This window comes from Phlebotomus papatasi, chromosome 2 (assembly GCF_024763615.1).
Source record: "Phlebotomus papatasi isolate M1 chromosome 2, Ppap_2.1, whole genome shotgun sequence".
Lineage (NCBI taxonomy): Eukaryota > Metazoa > Arthropoda > Insecta > Diptera > Psychodidae > Phlebotomus > Phlebotomus papatasi.
The window spans coordinates 22,073,112-22,089,612 of NC_077223.1; the positions used below are offsets into that span (position 1 = coordinate 22,073,112).

The 16,501-nt window shown below is 36.2% G+C and overlaps 2 protein-coding genes across 3 annotated transcripts; both read left to right on the forward strand.

Annotated features, from left to right (window-relative positions):
- The first annotated feature begins 130 nt into the window (after positions 1-130).
- Positions 131-680, forward strand: LOC129803071 (superoxide dismutase [Cu-Zn]-like). The gene has a single exon (XM_055849407.1). It carries the CDS (start codon positions 201-203, stop codon positions 633-635), a length of 435 nt encoding a protein of 144 aa, XP_055705382.1. The 5' UTR covers positions 131-200; the 3' UTR covers positions 636-680.
- A 3,303-nt stretch (positions 681-3,983) lies between these two features.
- LOC129803027 (polyadenylate-binding protein-interacting protein 1) lies at positions 3,984-16,442 on the forward strand. 2 transcript variants are annotated; one of them, XM_055849337.1, is made up of 6 exons: positions 3,984-4,282; positions 4,626-5,215; positions 9,969-10,370; positions 10,689-10,848; positions 10,908-11,067; positions 15,583-16,442. In XM_055849337.1, exons 1-6 carry the CDS (start codon positions 4,198-4,200, stop codon positions 15,692-15,694), a joined length of 1,509 nt encoding a protein of 502 aa, XP_055705312.1. In that variant the 5' UTR covers positions 3,984-4,197; the 3' UTR covers positions 15,695-16,442. The 2 variants fall into 2 exon arrangements, with proteins under 2 accessions (XP_055705312.1, XP_055705313.1); XM_055849338.1 differs by having other exon boundaries at positions 4,629-5,215.
- The last annotated feature ends 59 nt before the right edge of the window (positions 16,443-16,501 follow it).

A 16,501-nucleotide genomic window follows, 5' to 3' on the forward strand; every position in this document is an offset into this window, starting at 1 on the left:
AGAAAAGTGTGCCTCAATTACCGCGGATACCAACACCACAATCTCTGGAGCTGGCGAAATCGTCAAGATACCCAGAAAAACTGAGGAAAAGGCTGTCGAAGAGGATCACAGAAAAAGCTATGACCACGGGAAAATGCATCCCGATTATGTGCTCGAGTCCCTCATTGTCGGGGTTCATGAGAATCTCCACCTAAGTGCAGATGAAGCTGAAGTTCATTTTACCGATCTGCAGCAAAACAGTAGTCACAGAACTTCCCTCGTGTAACTCGTCACAAAGAAATACACTACTTGAAGAACAGAGATCTACGGACATCCATTTCCCACCTGAAGGAATTCAATCAAGCGGATGCGGGAGCTCCGTTATGTTGAGCGGTGAAGTGACCGGATTGACGCAGAGTCAGCATGGATTTCACATTCATGAATTCGTCGATGCCACCAATGGATGCACATCTGCTGGAGTGCACTACAATACCCATAGCAAAGAACACGGTGGACCAGATAGTGCTGTGAGACATGCTGGAGATCTTGGCAATATTGAGAAAATGACCTTGACTGGATTTCCTGTGAGATGGGGAACTGCAGACTTCATCCTGCTGGATTTTGACGTGATATACGAGCAGGATGTGAACCTCTGAGGCTGAGAAATACTGGTAAATCCATTCTGAGAAACGCTTGGCTTCCGGGAACTTTCAAAAGTTCTGATTTCAACCATGGAGGTACATAGTACACGGAGCACACGGCATCTTCTTAATGAAGCAGAGATTCCAATATTGATTACACGTGACTTCCAGAAGTGTTTTAGGGTCAGTGCCAAGCAACTATTTAGTAACAATATTTTACTATCACTTGACCGACTTGACCAAATTCTTTGTTAAAAATGCGCCTATGTAAAACGACAAGAAAAATAAATTTAATAACAATATTAAAAAAAATTTTCTAAATTCATAATTTTTTTTTGTTATAAGACTATGCAACAAATTAAAACTTGTTGGCACACGGATCTCCTATGGTACGTTTGATAGAGTCGAGTCTCCTGATCAAGAATTTGTTTTTGGTTTTTGCTCCTATACGTCAAAAACAATTTTCTTTAAAGATCTTTTTTTGTTTTTGCTTTAGTGTCTTCTTTTGAATAAATCTGCCGTAGAACGAATTTCGCGCCGAGTAAAAATAGTTCAAACAAAAAGATTCAACTGTTTAATAGAAAAATGCATTAACAAAGAGTATTTTTGGCCAGAGTTCTTCAATAAATGGTTAGAATATTTAAAAATTTTACCTTAATAAAAGAAATTAAAGTTTTTCAGGCGTATTTCAAAATTATTTCATAAATTGACTCCCAATGGTAGGCAAACTTACATAATTATGTACATAATTCCGTCAGGTGCATAATCCCGAAGTACATGATGCCAGGACTGAGTGTAGGCGGAGCTAATTATTTTCACAGCTGCCAATTTTTTTTTAATTCCAATACCGAGCATCCTTAATCACACGAAAAGCTACCCAGAATCAGACTGCCCCGGAGTTGAGATAGGAAAAATTTCTCCCTCCATCCAGAATCGGACTGAGGACCTCCCGTTATCTGGACGAGTGCTCTTTGTTCGGGAATGCTTTGACGAGAGGTAAGAGTCGGAGGTAATAAATTTACCATCCTGAATGGAGGAGGAAAGGTTCGTTTATTTTTTATTTTTCATACAGATTTCTAAAATCGTACGCAATTATAAGAGGCGAAATTCAGGTTCAGGTGAAAGATTTCCCCTTTTTCATATTAATTTGGAATAAATAAATCATTTTTGTGAATCATTTTCATAAATCATAAACATAAAAAAAGTGTTTAATTAGCTGTTGCAAAATCTAAAGACTTTACAATACCTTTTTTTAAGTATTTTAATAAAGATGGTTTCCGTTTCTTATAGAACTATTAAACTTCTGAACTAAAAGCTGCTTTTATTTTATGCGGGCGATATTTATGAAAAATAAATATCAATAAGATTAAGCGGTTGAAAATGAATGAATGAAAGATTAATAGAAACGATAAAAACCAAAGACTGACACGGAGTGTAACACATTGACTATTTACTAAGCTCTCAATAAGATACTTAATTTTATGCAATAACTTGATTTTAAATAACAATAGGGTTGAATAACCTACATTTACAAAATGTTTAAAAATGAGACAATTCCGAGAACTCCTTAAAGTTATCTGGAAAGTCCATAACGAGTAGTTTATTAAAACTTTCAATAACAATGCTGAAATCGCTGAAATAGTTCACACTATGTTACGAAAGAAACATCTGAAGGTGCAAAAAATTTACATTAAAAGCTTTTTTTATGAAAAATTGTAAAAGAAATCTTTCTCTTGAGAATTTTTAAAGCACGTTACTGTCCTTATGTGCTTCTGCATTATCGACTTTTTTGTGTTGGTTCCTGCCAAGGCTGTTTTATGGTTTTAGAACACGGCAAGAACTGAGGAAAACAGTCGAGACAAGTACACAAAGAAAAGTCGAGAATGCAGAAGTATACTTGAGAACAGCCTTATGCTGAAGAAGTCATTTTATTAAAATAGCACCATTAATCTCGCTCTCAAATGTCTCTTAGTTTCTAATATTCTAGGATTATTTGCGATTTATTAGCATCGAACAGACTGGGCCATTGCTCTTTTAATCGATTTTCAAAGAAGCAATGGAGAAGTGAATATGACACCTTCATTGTTTTCGATTAGAAAACTGACTGAGAACAGCGCCATCCAGTGTAAGTAAAATGTACAAGGCGGGAAATACTTTAAGTTGTTCAAAACACATTATTCACATTATTCACTTGTATTTTATACTAAACTTTAATTTCACTAATGCCTAGACTCATTTTAAACACATTTCAAAGGTTTTCACAAGAGTTTTATGAGTAAAATTTCCTTTGTTTTGATTTTTTCTGGCATCAGCTGATTTCGATGGTGGTCGATGAAATTTCGAAGAGTGAATTTAAACAGAGAATGTCAACGGACTATGTGATATGGAATTGTCAAGGAAAAGCAATTGACCGGGCAATTGCTTTTTGCTTTTTGTTCAAGGTATTTAAATTTGGTTAATTTTACTAAAATATCATTTTCTTTTTACAGAATATTGTCTCAGAGAACGGAAAAAGATCAAATTGATGCAAAAATTGGTTTGATGACTCAATTTTTTGGATACTTTTTCCACGTGTAAAAAAGCAATGAAGGAGTAAAAAAGCAATGACCATGTAAAAAATCCCAGTCTGTTCGATATGATTAAGTCCATTTTTTATATAAATCCCGCTTAATTTTGAAAATTTAGAACTCAGATCAGAAGACCGTCTGATTTTAGAATGTACACTTGGAGTAAAGCCTTGGTAAAGGATCAGCCCGCTACTGGATAAAAAATTAGAGCTAGAGGTCATTTACATAAATTCACTTTGGTTCTTTATCACCGCCAAATTTTACAGGCTAAATCAATAAATATTCTGGAGCAGAGGTGTGCAAGAACCGTTAAAACCGAATAAACGTCAAAATAAGTTTGTTTAGATAGCGTTTGGTTTTGATCATTGACATACTAGTTTCGTTTGACGTTTGTTCGGTTTCAAACGGTTCTTGCACACCTCTATTCTGGAGGATCCGGCAGATCAGGCTGAGTCTATATATGAGTATTTATTTGAAAATTCAGAAAACCCCTGAATGAGAGTTATTTTTAACATAAAGAATCTCACCTGCGATAAGCTGACGTATTCTATATAAAAAATCCAGCATAAAATCCATTAATTTTCCTTGGAACGTATTATGGAAAATTCCTATGGATTTTTTTTTAAGGAAAATAGTGGAAAAATCCCAAGGAATTTTTCACTTGTTATTCCTATTCCGCTTTCTTTTGCTATGGGGCTAGGTCGCTAGCCTATGACTTTCTTTTGGCGCTTCCTGGAGATGGGGTTGCTAACGGCAACGGTACATTTGAAAAAAGTCATCGAATGCTCCATTTTAGTCGATTAAATGGCGCCGTGTCTGTCCCAAAGTCGACAAAGAGACCTTCTCGTGGCAGTGGCAAGAAAAATTGCACAAAAAGTCCCCCCAGAGCCCCAATTTGTGTTTTAAAGTGTTTTGGGGTGCTGGAGGAGTACCACATTGAGGTCATCTGTACACGCGGACTGTGATAGTGTGTCTCGTGTGGGTGATAAAGTGCCGGAGAGTGGTTTGGGATGAATCAACGCAATTCAAAGTCATTTGATGGGCATTTTGACCCCCTGCGGCAGCAAAATACACCCCATCCGGACAACATGAGAGGTGATAAGATCCCTAGGAATGCTTTTTGCATGTTAATTTTGGGGAAATTTGGGGTGAGATGCGTGTGTTTTTGTTCGCCCCAGACTGACGGTCAAACCTAACCTCAAAGGTTGAGGCGAGAGAGCTCTGCAAGAAAAACATTTGAGAGAAAGAAGTGATTTTTCTGCAAAAAGAAAGTGGATTGTCTCTGGTGTGGATGTGTTTGTGACACCTTTTTCTCTCAATCTCACCTGAGTTGCAAATAACGGCACTGAATCTTGCTTTTTTTTGTTCATCTTTGAAATTTTTTTCAACTTTGTGCTGGGAGTGTAAGATTTGTTTTTTTTTTCTGTGATTTTGTCAGCAGTTCATCATCCTCCGGGCCGAAGTGTTGCCCTGTCGGCCGAAGCGAAGGAGTTCATTCCAAAAAATAAAATGGCAAATGATGTTGGGCATCGCCATCAGGGTCCCGGACAACACCATTCACACCATCCTCACATGGCGCATGCCTATCATCCGCAGCAGCATCATGGACAGAACTTCCACCATCCGCCACCCCAGCAGATCCCATCGGCATCGGGACGGCAATTTCCTGCATCGGCGATCAATCATCCCTATATGCATATGCAGCAGCAGCAGCAGTTAGCTTTTATGCGGCACCAGCAGCAGCAGCATATGAACCACCCTATTGGGCTGTACACCGAGATGCAACTGGCTCAGCAGATGCAACGGGCCACGGTGCAGGATCGACTCAATTCCACACGGCATCAGCCTATCATGCAGCATCATGTGCCACATGCGGTGCACGAGGCACAGGGTGTGCAGAATAACTTTGAGGGTGGGGGTGGGCCTGTCCATGAGAATCCACCCCATGAAGAAACTGGCGCCCTCGATATGCTCTCCCACATCATCAAGCAACTCACCGATCAGCCCGGAATGTACGAGGAGGTTCAGGTTAGTCCACAAAAGTCCATTTGGAATCCTTCTATCACCCTTATATCTTCATTGAAACCCTTTCAACTTTCTTCTAAAAATTGTTCACTCCCACGCGTGCTTTGATTGAATCTACTGTAGTGATATTTTTATTAATCAATCATAGGAACTACATGAATTTTTCAATGCTAGTTTTTGTCTTTTGAAAACAATAAGATTTATTCATTAACTAAATGAAACTAGTGGAAAAATGAGCAAAGTTTATAAAGAATTCAAGACTATATTGTCGTTTGTTTCCGGAAACCTGCATATATCGGAGTGTGAGAATATCGACTTGTCAGAATAAAAGTCGAATAAGTCGATTTTTTGCAAAATTCGTTTTTTCCGCTTTTCGGATTCTTAACATCCTTCATCTTTCTTGTAAGCATTATACCGGAAAGTCAATTATTCCCAAATTTATAGCGTGTTCAAATCAGAAAAATCCTATTCGCATCATCGTCAGTTAAATTAGCATTTATCGTAACTTCATTTTTGCGATTTTGATATAGTGGCGGCCAAAGTAATAGAATCAACTCCGAAAAGACCACTGTTTTACCTTTAGCATTTTCGTTTATTCCAATTCGTTGAAATGGTTGAAATAGTTTTGATATAGGGGGTATGCGCAGTAACCAGTTGATTTATTAATTCGTTAATAAATAAGAAAACCTATGCACAGTAACCAGCTTACTTATTTATAAATAAGTTACTTATTAACCCTTTAAGGACGATTAGAACGCCGGTGTCCCATAAATAAAATAATTTTTCCTGACTACCTAAAGTTAATTTTTTTCTTATATCTGTACATAATTGTAAAGTAGAAGGTTGAAGGAATCTAGAATATTTTTTGAAAGTCTCTAGTTATTTGCTATGTAGTAAATATTTAAGCTCAAAAATGGCGAATTTTTAAATTCTCAAATTCATAATTGATTTTATTTATTTTTTGTACTTCTAATTTTTTTTAAGCAAAACCCTTTTGGCAATAAAAACTAGAATACTCATACGTAATATTTTTCATTAAAGCGAAAAACATTATTCATTGATATTGCCAGAAAAATTACTTCAATTTTTGGGCTATTTTTGTCCCTATCATTCATAGAGGCACAAAATACACCGAATCAGACTGTTGTACTTTCCAAGGTTAGATGTAAGACTTATCATTGATTATGTTTCTCAGTTTAATTTTTATTGTTGATTTTCAGTCCGTAAAAAGTGTCTCGTCGTTAAAGGGTTAAAATGGCTATTAACCCTTTAACGATGAGACACTTTTTACTGACCGAAAATCAACAATAAAAATTTAACCGATAAACAAAATTAATGAAACATTGAAACATCTTATATCTGAATGAACTATTGAACTTATTGAACTATCCAACAGAGTCTGATTCGGTGCATTTTTTACCTCTACGAGCTAGGGACAAAAGTAGCCTAAAAATTTAAGTAATTTTTCTGACTATACCAATGAATAATCATTTTCACTCTAATGAAAAATATTATGTTTGAGTATTGTAGTTTCTTTTTCCAAAACGGTTTTGCTTTAAAAAAATTGTAAGTATAAAAAATAATAAAAATAATTTTTCAATATTAGAATTTAAAAATACGTCATTTTTAAGCTTAAATATTTACTTTATAGCAAATATCTGGAAACTTTCAAAAAATATCCTATATTCACTTAATCTTCTACTTTGGAGTTATGTATAAACATTAAAAAAAATAACTTTAGGTAGTCAGGAAAACTTATTTTCTTTATGGGACACCGGTGTTCCAATCATCTTTAAAGCGTTACAAGCTTAATTTCAAATTAATAAGTGTTCCTATGCACAGAACCTGACATTTTATTAACTAATAAATTTTTTTTTATAAATATGCTCCTCGAGAGAAGCTTGTTACACTTATTAATGTCAAATTAAGTAGAAAAACAGTAATAAGCCCAGATAAGCTTATGGTAGCTGAGATTCTTTACAGGCAACCTCGAAATGTGTGCAACTCGGGGTGCTTGCAACTCGGAATGCGTGAAAATTCGATTGTGAGTTGAATTTTGGGGGTAAAGAATCGCGTCGAGTAAACTGTTCTCGGCAGTCGAAATGGATGAAATTGGCTCGACGCGATTCTTTACCCCAAAAAATCAACTCACAATCGAATTTTCACGCATTCCGAGTTGCAAGCACCCCGAATTGCACGCATTCCGAGGTCACCTATAAAGAATCTCAGCTACCATAAGCTTATCTGGGCTTATCACTGGTCATTTTCTATTTTAAATACTCTGAATGGGGAAGGCCAATAAAAGAAAAAAAAAGTTCATTGAAATCGGTTAATAAACATAAGTGAGTCCGGTCCATATGGGTATAGTAAGGGTCGGGGTACAGTGGGTTGGGGTAGAGACGGATTAGACCCATTATTAGAAAGATCTTGATGCCAGATATAAAATATACTAAAATTTTGTCAAAATCGCTTCAGAAACACCAAAAAATGCAATCCGGTCATGACATTTTTGGTTATAGCTCGGGTCAGGGAATATCGAGGGGGAGTGCGACCCACCGTTCGAAAGGTCTCGACCTCAGCTACAACATACTAAAATTTAAAGAAAAAGCATTGTCTAGTTTTCGAAATATTCGAGATCGATTAATCGAAAATCGATTTTTCGATTCATCGGACCTTCGAATAAATCGGATGAAATTAGGGTGTCATAAAGGTTGTAGTACTCCTTGAGAGCTTTCCAAAATACGAAAATTTTTCGAATTCCGATAATTAGAAGCGAAGATATGACCATTTGAAAATTTTATTTTGGACCCTTATAGCTCGGGTCAGGGGGGTCGGGGGCTTAAGTTTGGTATCGATCGAAAGCTCTTAGGCCCAGCTATAACATACCAAAATTTGAGACCGTTCGATGCCATAGGGGCTGAGTTATTGAAAAAAACAATATTTTGGGGTATTCCAAAATGGTGGAAGGGGGTGTGGGAGGGTGGATCTGACATCACCTATTTCTAGCCACCCACCGACATTTAACCTTTGCCGAAAACCGCTTGTCGATATCTCTTTCCGTTCTCTCTCCAGAAGTGGTTATACGACTGACGGACGACGGGACGTCCACGAAAATCGATTTTTGGCGCACATGATTTTCGTGATCTATAAGTGTCAAAATCTAAAAATGCTTATTTAAATCCTAATTTAAATAAGCATTTTTACAAAGAAACAAATAAAACGAAAACTTACAATTCCGAAATCACTAATTTGCTTTCACCTGCACAACAATCGCGAAAAACTCAATCACAAATCGAAAACGTTTACCTTGTTGAGATGGAGAGTCGTGATGGATAGAAGTGACAAACTGCAAATAGAACAGTTGCTAATATAAAAAAATGGGCCTTTTTTCAGTGTATTTATATGCTAACTGCAGAAAAATTGGTAGATAGCGCAGTTGCTGATAAATTTTTGTGACTATAGTACAGTTAGAACATTTTCACGGAAAAATATCTCTGTATAGAGAAAATTCCAAACTTTTTAAATAACGTAGTTTAATAGAGAAAATTCAGTAATATCAGAATATGCAAAAACCTGAAAATCGCAAAAATCCAGTTAGCACTGTTGCTGAGACAACCGACGTGGTTTCCTCAATATTCCTTCGAAGGCAAACTATAAGATACCACTATCTAATACTATACGTGGCTAATGCTGCCCCGATCTCCCCTATTACGCTTTTTTTTCAAGGTTGAAAGAAAAAATACTCTAAAGAACTTATTTCTCAAACGATTTGGACAAGCTTAGGTTCGTTAGAAAGGTCTTGAAATCTGTGACAAGTGCGAATTAGTTTTAAGCGGTTATAGAGCCGTAATTATTTTTTATCCGTTAATCCGTAAAAATTGTGTAATTAAAATTACACAGAAAAGAGTTTTAACGATGAATTATAAAAACTATATTTTTTACTGTTCGAACTCTACGGAGAGAGCGGTATATAATCCCTCGATTTTTTCACCCCCCCCCTCCCCCAAATTTCCACCTTCCGCCCCCCGGAGATCACTTTTCGTTACGCTGTTTGTCCGTCTGTCCGTCCGGCTGTCATCAGCTCTAGAGGCCAAACGATTAGAGATAGCGACTTGAGACCTAAGGGGGATCCCCCTATAAGTCGACCCAAGGATCGTTAACATGCCCCTCAATTTCCCCCCACCCATCCCCTTCCCCACCAAAATCATGTTTTTTGGGATTGCTCGAAAATGCGTCGTACGATTTTTTTCATTTTTGGATATGTTTTAGAGATTACCCAGGCGAACATTTCGTCCTGGTACGAAAATACCGTTGAATCATTCCTAATAACGGTTTTTCAAGGTCAAAAGTTAAAAAGAGACTAGAGTGCGCATTTATCAAGCAAATGGGGTCATGTTTGGGGTCGTTGGAAAGGTCTTGGAATTTCCTATAAAACTGAACCGGTTCCAATTGGTTTTGAATCGGTAATGAATCGGTTCATAACCGATAAAAATTTTTTATCTGAAAATCAATCCTATTACTTTTAAAACTATTTTGGGGGATCTTTTGAGAGATTTATGAATCGATTCAAATCGGTTGAGAACCGGTAACTAAGTCACGAGTTCGAGCATTTCGCAAAGCCTGGGACACTTTGCCACCCCTTTTAATTCATTAGAGTTTGGTTTTAAAATAAAATTTTGGCAAAAATAACTTGTAAAAGTGCCAAATGTCTCTGATCCAGCAGCATTATGCATTATTGTGACTTTCCGTGCTGTAGGTTGAGATCAAGGAGATGTTTGCGGATTTGATGGGCAGTCGCTTTGTGATGAGCAATGCCGTAGAATTGATCTTCGATCACAGCATCAATGAGTCCAATTTTCGCTACATGGGCGCTCGCCTATGTCAGTTGTTGGATAGCCTGAGCCTGCAGCAGAGCAATGTGTTTCGCACAATGCTGTGCCTCAAGATGAACCACCATAAGATGGAGATGGAGCGCTTCATGCTCAATGAGCAGCACATAGTGCGTGGTACGACGCTCTTCCTCGCTGAGTTGTACATCCAGATGCAGAATGATGGAGCGCGCATCGGCGAGATAGGCGAGTGCATCGTCAGCTCCATGGCTCTCCTGCTTAACAAACAGGGGCCAGAGAATGTCAAGTGTGTCTGCCAGTCTCTCAAGGTTAGTGCAGATGCTTTTATTACATTTTCAGACTCCTTATCCCTTTTAATTTTTTTCGGATTCATCCTAATTTGATTTTCTGACCGTGTATTTTATTATTTCGTCTTATTTTTCCTTTGCGCCGTAATCTAGGCAAACTCGATTTTGCTATTTTTTGATACTTTTATGACCGTAGCACCAATTCTACTGAACCAATTTAAATATTTATAAGCAAAAATTAAAGGTCTTTGAATGACTTAAAATTCTTTAGAACTATAGTGATGTTTGTAAAACCACCACCAGAGGCGCTGTATTAATTTTATTTTATTAAAAAAAAAGCTCTGCGGGTACGAGCTGGAGATTGACTGTGGCGTTCTTCTGGTGGGAATTGTCAATACGCTGGCTCAGCTTGAAACATCCGTGGACGTCTCGACGGGGCGACTCATTCGTTCTGTGCTGGATCTCAAGGCCAACCGGTGGGGACGTACTGCACCAATTGGTGGGTATTTTTCGCATTTGCAGGAAGAATTTTTGGGTTAAATCTTGAAATTTTTACAGCTGTGGCACCAATTCAGGAGGTTAATCACTATGACTGCAACGATTCACCCGTCTTCTACGGACCCGATGGCCAAGTTCTCACGGAGGAGGAGAGTTCCTTCCTCTCCGCCCAGGCATCAGCATCGTATCCCAATAACAACAATTTTGAGGAATATCTCGAGTAAGTACAATATTCTTTCTATTCTGGTCACGTGAAGGCAGAGGGTGGACGATATTGTGCATGGGAGCATGATTCTTAAATCACGTGTTACCCGTGACTAAGGCCATCTTTAAAATTCAATCAAATTCTCCGCATAAGAAAATATATTTTTATTATTATTGATTTTTCTTTCCAAGAAAACAAAATTTTTCCAATTCTTCCTTGAGAAAAAAAATCTTTAACAATTTCCATTGAAAGATTGACCGAGCTATATTTAGACAGTGGAATGGGAGTGATGTTCTTATTCGTTCCAAAATATTTCCATTAGAACATCTGCTTGATACATTCGAACCTTTAAATTAGCTTGTCATATCCTATTACCATTTTACCAAAATTAATTATAAAGATGCATTATTATTTTTATTCTTACGCAATTTCTACCTAAGTTAAAATAGATACAGTAGGGTAAATGTCCTAATTCAAAACCATTTTCAGACGCTTTAACTTTGACAGAAGATTCAACACATTAAGTTCATATTTTTTTCTGAAGAGAATTACATAAATTTGCTCCTTGACTCTTCTAGAATGTTATTGTTTAGTGAAAATTCTTTAGATATAATTTGAAAACTTCTTAAATACAAGGAAAATACGCGAGCGTAAAATGCTGCAATTGGAAACAAATTAATCCAAATGGAGACGAGGGAATGTTTCTAATTGGAGACAAACAGTATAAGTGAAACCGCGACGAAAGGCTTCCAAAACCTTGTTGAGTTCCTCCTGAGTGCAGGATTTGTTCTTATTCCTGGTCTTTTCACCTTTCCCATCTAAAACAATAAGAAAATCTCTCCAAAAAAAAATCATATTTCCGGGGTTTCCTATTGAAGCATTTGCAGACACTTCAGAAAAGTCTTTTTGTTCACGAAATAAGTAATTATTTTATTTGAAAACTTCACGTACCGTTAACAATAAAGATTAGCACTTAATTTGACTAAAATTAGCCAGAAATATAACATAAATGTTAAACAAAACGAATAAACAACAGTCACCTCATTGTGTTTTTCATTTGAAAACATGGTCGATCGATGAAAAATCCGATGGTGAAAAGATACACGGTTAATATTTCTGAGAAATTAACAAATTAAAAATTTGTTAATATGAATGGATTTCCGCTTTATTTGGAGCAAAATTTACTAAATAATGAAACTGTGGTAGAGAAAATATATAAATATAATAATTTAGTACTGTATTTATCTTGAAAACAATGACGTTTCCATTTGGAGTAGCGAAAAATTTCCATTTGGAGCAGGTTTTGAATTGGCTTAATTTACCCTAGACTCTCTCTCAATCGGGAATATGGCGCAAAATGTCATCGAAATTATCGTGAGATTCGGGCATCAAAGTCATTGTAAATTACACAAAAAGCGTTCAATTATAAAAAATCACGATAAAATAAGGGGAATTACAGCAAATTTGAGGAAATTTGCTTCAAAATGAAACGGGAAAATTGTCAACAAATTTTTTGGACCGATTGAGCGAGAGTATACTGTATTACAAAAATCTGTCAGGGTGAAGTGAAATTTGTCCCAAGCGAGAAAGTGTCTTGGGTAGTATGTACTAAAATTTAGGAATGTACTAAAACAGGTTGTTGAACAAAGGCAAAGAAATGATTTTTTGTTCTTGTTTCATAATACAGTAGAGCCTCGCTATAGGCCATATTTGGTTCCAGATTTGACACTTGGGTCGCACTATAGTCCATATCATTTTTTAAAATTATCAACGACTTTTAGTATTGAAATTGTTGAAATTGCTCGACGGCTTCCACTTTTTTTGCGATTGTGGTACTTGTCCTCGCTCTCTTCATTATGGATCACAATTATCACAACTACTCAATGAAGTTTGCCAAAAATATTAAAATAATTATGACAACATTGCCTGTCACGTACTAAAAAACATAACCTAACTTAAAATCAGTATTTTGAAATCAACGGTCGATAAATTGTGGACTATAGAGCGATGGCCTATAGCGGGGTTCTACAGTAATTCCAATTAAAAATGAACATTTTTTTCATCACTACTGTTCTCAAGTGTTTCTGCATTATCGACTTTTCTCTATTGGTTCCTGTCACGACTGGCGAGCTTAGAACACGGCCAGGACTACGGAAAACAGTTGAGACAGGAAGCAACACTAAGAAAAGTCGATAATGCAGAAACACTTGAGAACAGTAAAGTGCTAAAAAAACATGTTCATTTATCATTGGAACAGCGCCATTATTCGTGAGGTGTCGCTGTTCTAATTTCGAAGTGTATTGGATGTTAATTATGTTAGTCTTCACTTTGTTGTGGGAAAAATAAAAATAAAAAGGCTCTTAATATTCCTCCCCTATTGTATTTACCCAAATTAATCACTAAGTAACTCTTTCAATAGCTTCTTTTACCCCTTTTACCTATTGTAATATTTCATACATTTTTATATTACCTTCTTAGCAGAGACACTTCCGGAGAATCAAATTCCGGGTGTGAACATGCAGATTGAGTGTTTTTTATTTATTTTAGAATTTGTACATATAACCGGGAAATCGAACTGAGTCGCAATTTGATTTTAATTCGCAAGGGTCTCTGTTAATAGGTGTAATGGTGCTAATGTGGCATCAGCTCACTCCTCCTACAGTTACATAGCGGATTACAGTTTTCGGCAAAGGTTATATAACCTTTTGAAAATTAGAAATTAGTATAAGGACCCCTACTGCTCACTCTTCTTTCTGCCGTTTTGAAAACCGCATTTTTTTTAACTAGTTTTGAACTAGTTTTCTTGAACTACCACTTGACGCATTGAGTGCCCCTATAAAGAGTAGGCTGAGCCTATATCTCCGGTTTTATCATTTTGACCTAAATTTTTATTTGTGGATTCCTCTTGATTAGCACTTGCAATAACAGTTCAAAAATTCAAATTCATTTTTCTCAAAAACGCCATTTGCCTTATGCAAGTTTATCAAATTTTAGGATGTTGTAGTCTAGGCCAGTCTATGAAGTTTCCAAAAAGTGGCGTGGGTTTGCTGTAGTTACAATAGAACCCGAGATATGGGGAGTCAAAGTCCATGAAATTCAAAAAATCATATCTCTAGTTCTATTTGACCGATTTTAATGAGTGAGGGCTTAAACGAAAGATATCACAAAATGCTACATAAATGCTATCACTTTCTGGAACATTTGAACTTTGTGGGACTAACACCAGATGCGCCACATTTGAAAAACCAATTTTCATATAACCTAAACTCAATTATCTCGACCCTTGCTCAACGGATTTTATTGATTATTTCGGGGCATAATTGTAGAGGACATTTATATCTAGGGTAAGTGTCCCAAATACCTGCCAGCTTCCAATTCCGACCACCTTTTTTGTTCCTCGAATTTCCATGAATATTTAGATTTTGCGTACTCTAGAGATTATACAATGCAAAAGAATAACAAAAAATGTAGATTCGACAAACGAGATGACGTGAAAAAGATATTGGAAGAATTCTCGAAGGGCAAGGAACTATGAGAATGAAGGTGGCCGAAATAGGGCACCAAAGCTTTGTCTACATTTTTGTTCATTTAAAAATTATTAAGAATGATTTTGAAGTAAATAAAGAAGATAAACTGTTTACAAGGTTCCAAGCAACACTTCTTAAGTAGAAGGAATGAAAAAAATCAATTTGTATTTAAAATATTACATTTCAAACTTGAGACTTTGGCGCTTGCATGCAACTATGCCGAAATTTGGCACACTTACGCCATCTGCCTAATTTTACACTTATGCCATCTGCCTGATTTTATTGTTTTAGTGTAAAAAAAAAAAGATTTTTTCCCATAATAACGCTGCGAAAGTATGCAGGTACTGATATGACGGCTTTTACTCGACTACGTTATTAAAAATAAGGTTTAAAAGAATATAATTCTTTTATGTTGATGTAGTTCGTCACATGGACGAAATGCCCGCTGTGTGGTCAGAAAACATGTTCCATAATAAATAAATTGAATTATCTCAGCTACCGAACATCTGATAAGATCAAGTTTTTAGGCAAAATTTATAGAGGAGATTCTGGTCTATGTTCCACTATCATCTGTCAGTTCATTTACATCTTGTCCCCGGCAGGTGGCCTTCAAAGCTGAAGCCAATTCTTAGGATCTTTACAGACATGAGGATTAGCCGAGAGACGGCTCAGCGTAATTATATTCGAAATAATGGTTAAACTTCATTTCCATCATTTTCCACTAAGTCGTCTCTCGGCTTAAGTCGGAAGTGTGTCTAGGGCATTACTAGGGCATTATAGGGAAAAAAATAACTTTAGGTAGTCAGGAAAAAAATATTTTCTTTATGGGACACCGGTGTTCTAATCGTCCTTAAAGGGTTAAATAAAAAGTTTGCAATTTTTCAAAAATTTGATTCCAAATTGCTGTATAATATCTCTCATCTTTAGTTCCAAATTGTCCATTTTTCGGTCAATTGTTTCAAATCCTAGATGCACTAAGGATCTCCTCACCTTTTTCTTTCAGCAATGACGGTGATGAACTGGCTGACGCTGAGCCTGAGATGGACTTGGAAATTCAATTGGCTTTCCGTGAATTTGTCCAGACGCAGAAGAAGGCATCATCCCAGATTAAATAAGAGGTGTAATCGCTGAGTGCATATGAGTAGCAAGAGGGAAGAGGAAGGACAGGAGAAAAAAAATTGTTTGGCAGAAAGGCAGCCAACAACAAAAAAAATCAAGAATCCCTTCATAAAATTGCATGCTTCTCTTTGAAGGGGGGTGGTTTTTCAGTTAAAGGACATGAAAAAAGAGAGACTTTATGAAAGATCTTTATCTCAAAGACACACGCATAAGACAGTTTGCAAAAGTAAGGCATAAAATGTGAGATTATTGTTTTAGGTCTTTATATAAAAAAATAGGATGTGTAAATGTTTTCTTGATCAATATTTTTTTTTGTCCTCAAAATTTGCAAAGTGCAATGAGAGGCACAATTCTGTATTTTTTTTTGTAAAAGAGAAAGTATCAGGTTTTTATATCACCTTCTGAAATTACTTCACGCAAATATTTTGCAATATTACTGGTGTTTTTTTTATAAGTGATCTTTATCCCATCCCCGAAGAGAGAGAGAGAGCTTTTTTGAAAAGAAAAAAAAGATTGAGAGAAATAGAGCACAATTTTCTTTTAGCAAAAAAAAACTCTTAAGAAATAAATCAGATTAAAATTGGTTTTAGGAAGCACAATTTTTCAAAATTCATCCGCTGATTTTATTCAATATCTCTCAAAAATCTTGCTAAAATAAATTTCCATAATTTAAAGAAAAAAAATTTTAAAGAGTTCTCAAAGTGAAAAAAATAAACGTGCTGAAAAATCATTTCTCCAAAAAAATAACATTTTTTTATTATCCGAAGTCAAAGGGTTGTTGGAGCAGTCAACATCTTCGCAAA

Bases quoted from the DNA above. Each gene is read 5' to 3' on its own strand.
- LOC129803071 (XM_055849407.1), top strand. From the start codon at position 201: ATGAAGCTGAAGTTCATTTTACCGATCTGCAGCAAAACAGTAGTCACA.
- LOC129803027 (XM_055849337.1), top strand. From the start codon at position 4,198: ATGAATCAACGCAATTCAAAGTCATTTGATGGGCATTTTGACCCCCTG. The intron at 4,283-4,625 runs GTGATAAGATCC...TGATTTTGTCAG, and splicing joins CCATCCGGACAACATGAGAG to CAGTTCATCATCCTCCGGGC. The intron at 11,068-15,582 runs GTAAGTACAATA...TTTTTCTTTCAG, and splicing joins AATTTTGAGGAATATCTCGA to CAATGACGGTGATGAACTGG.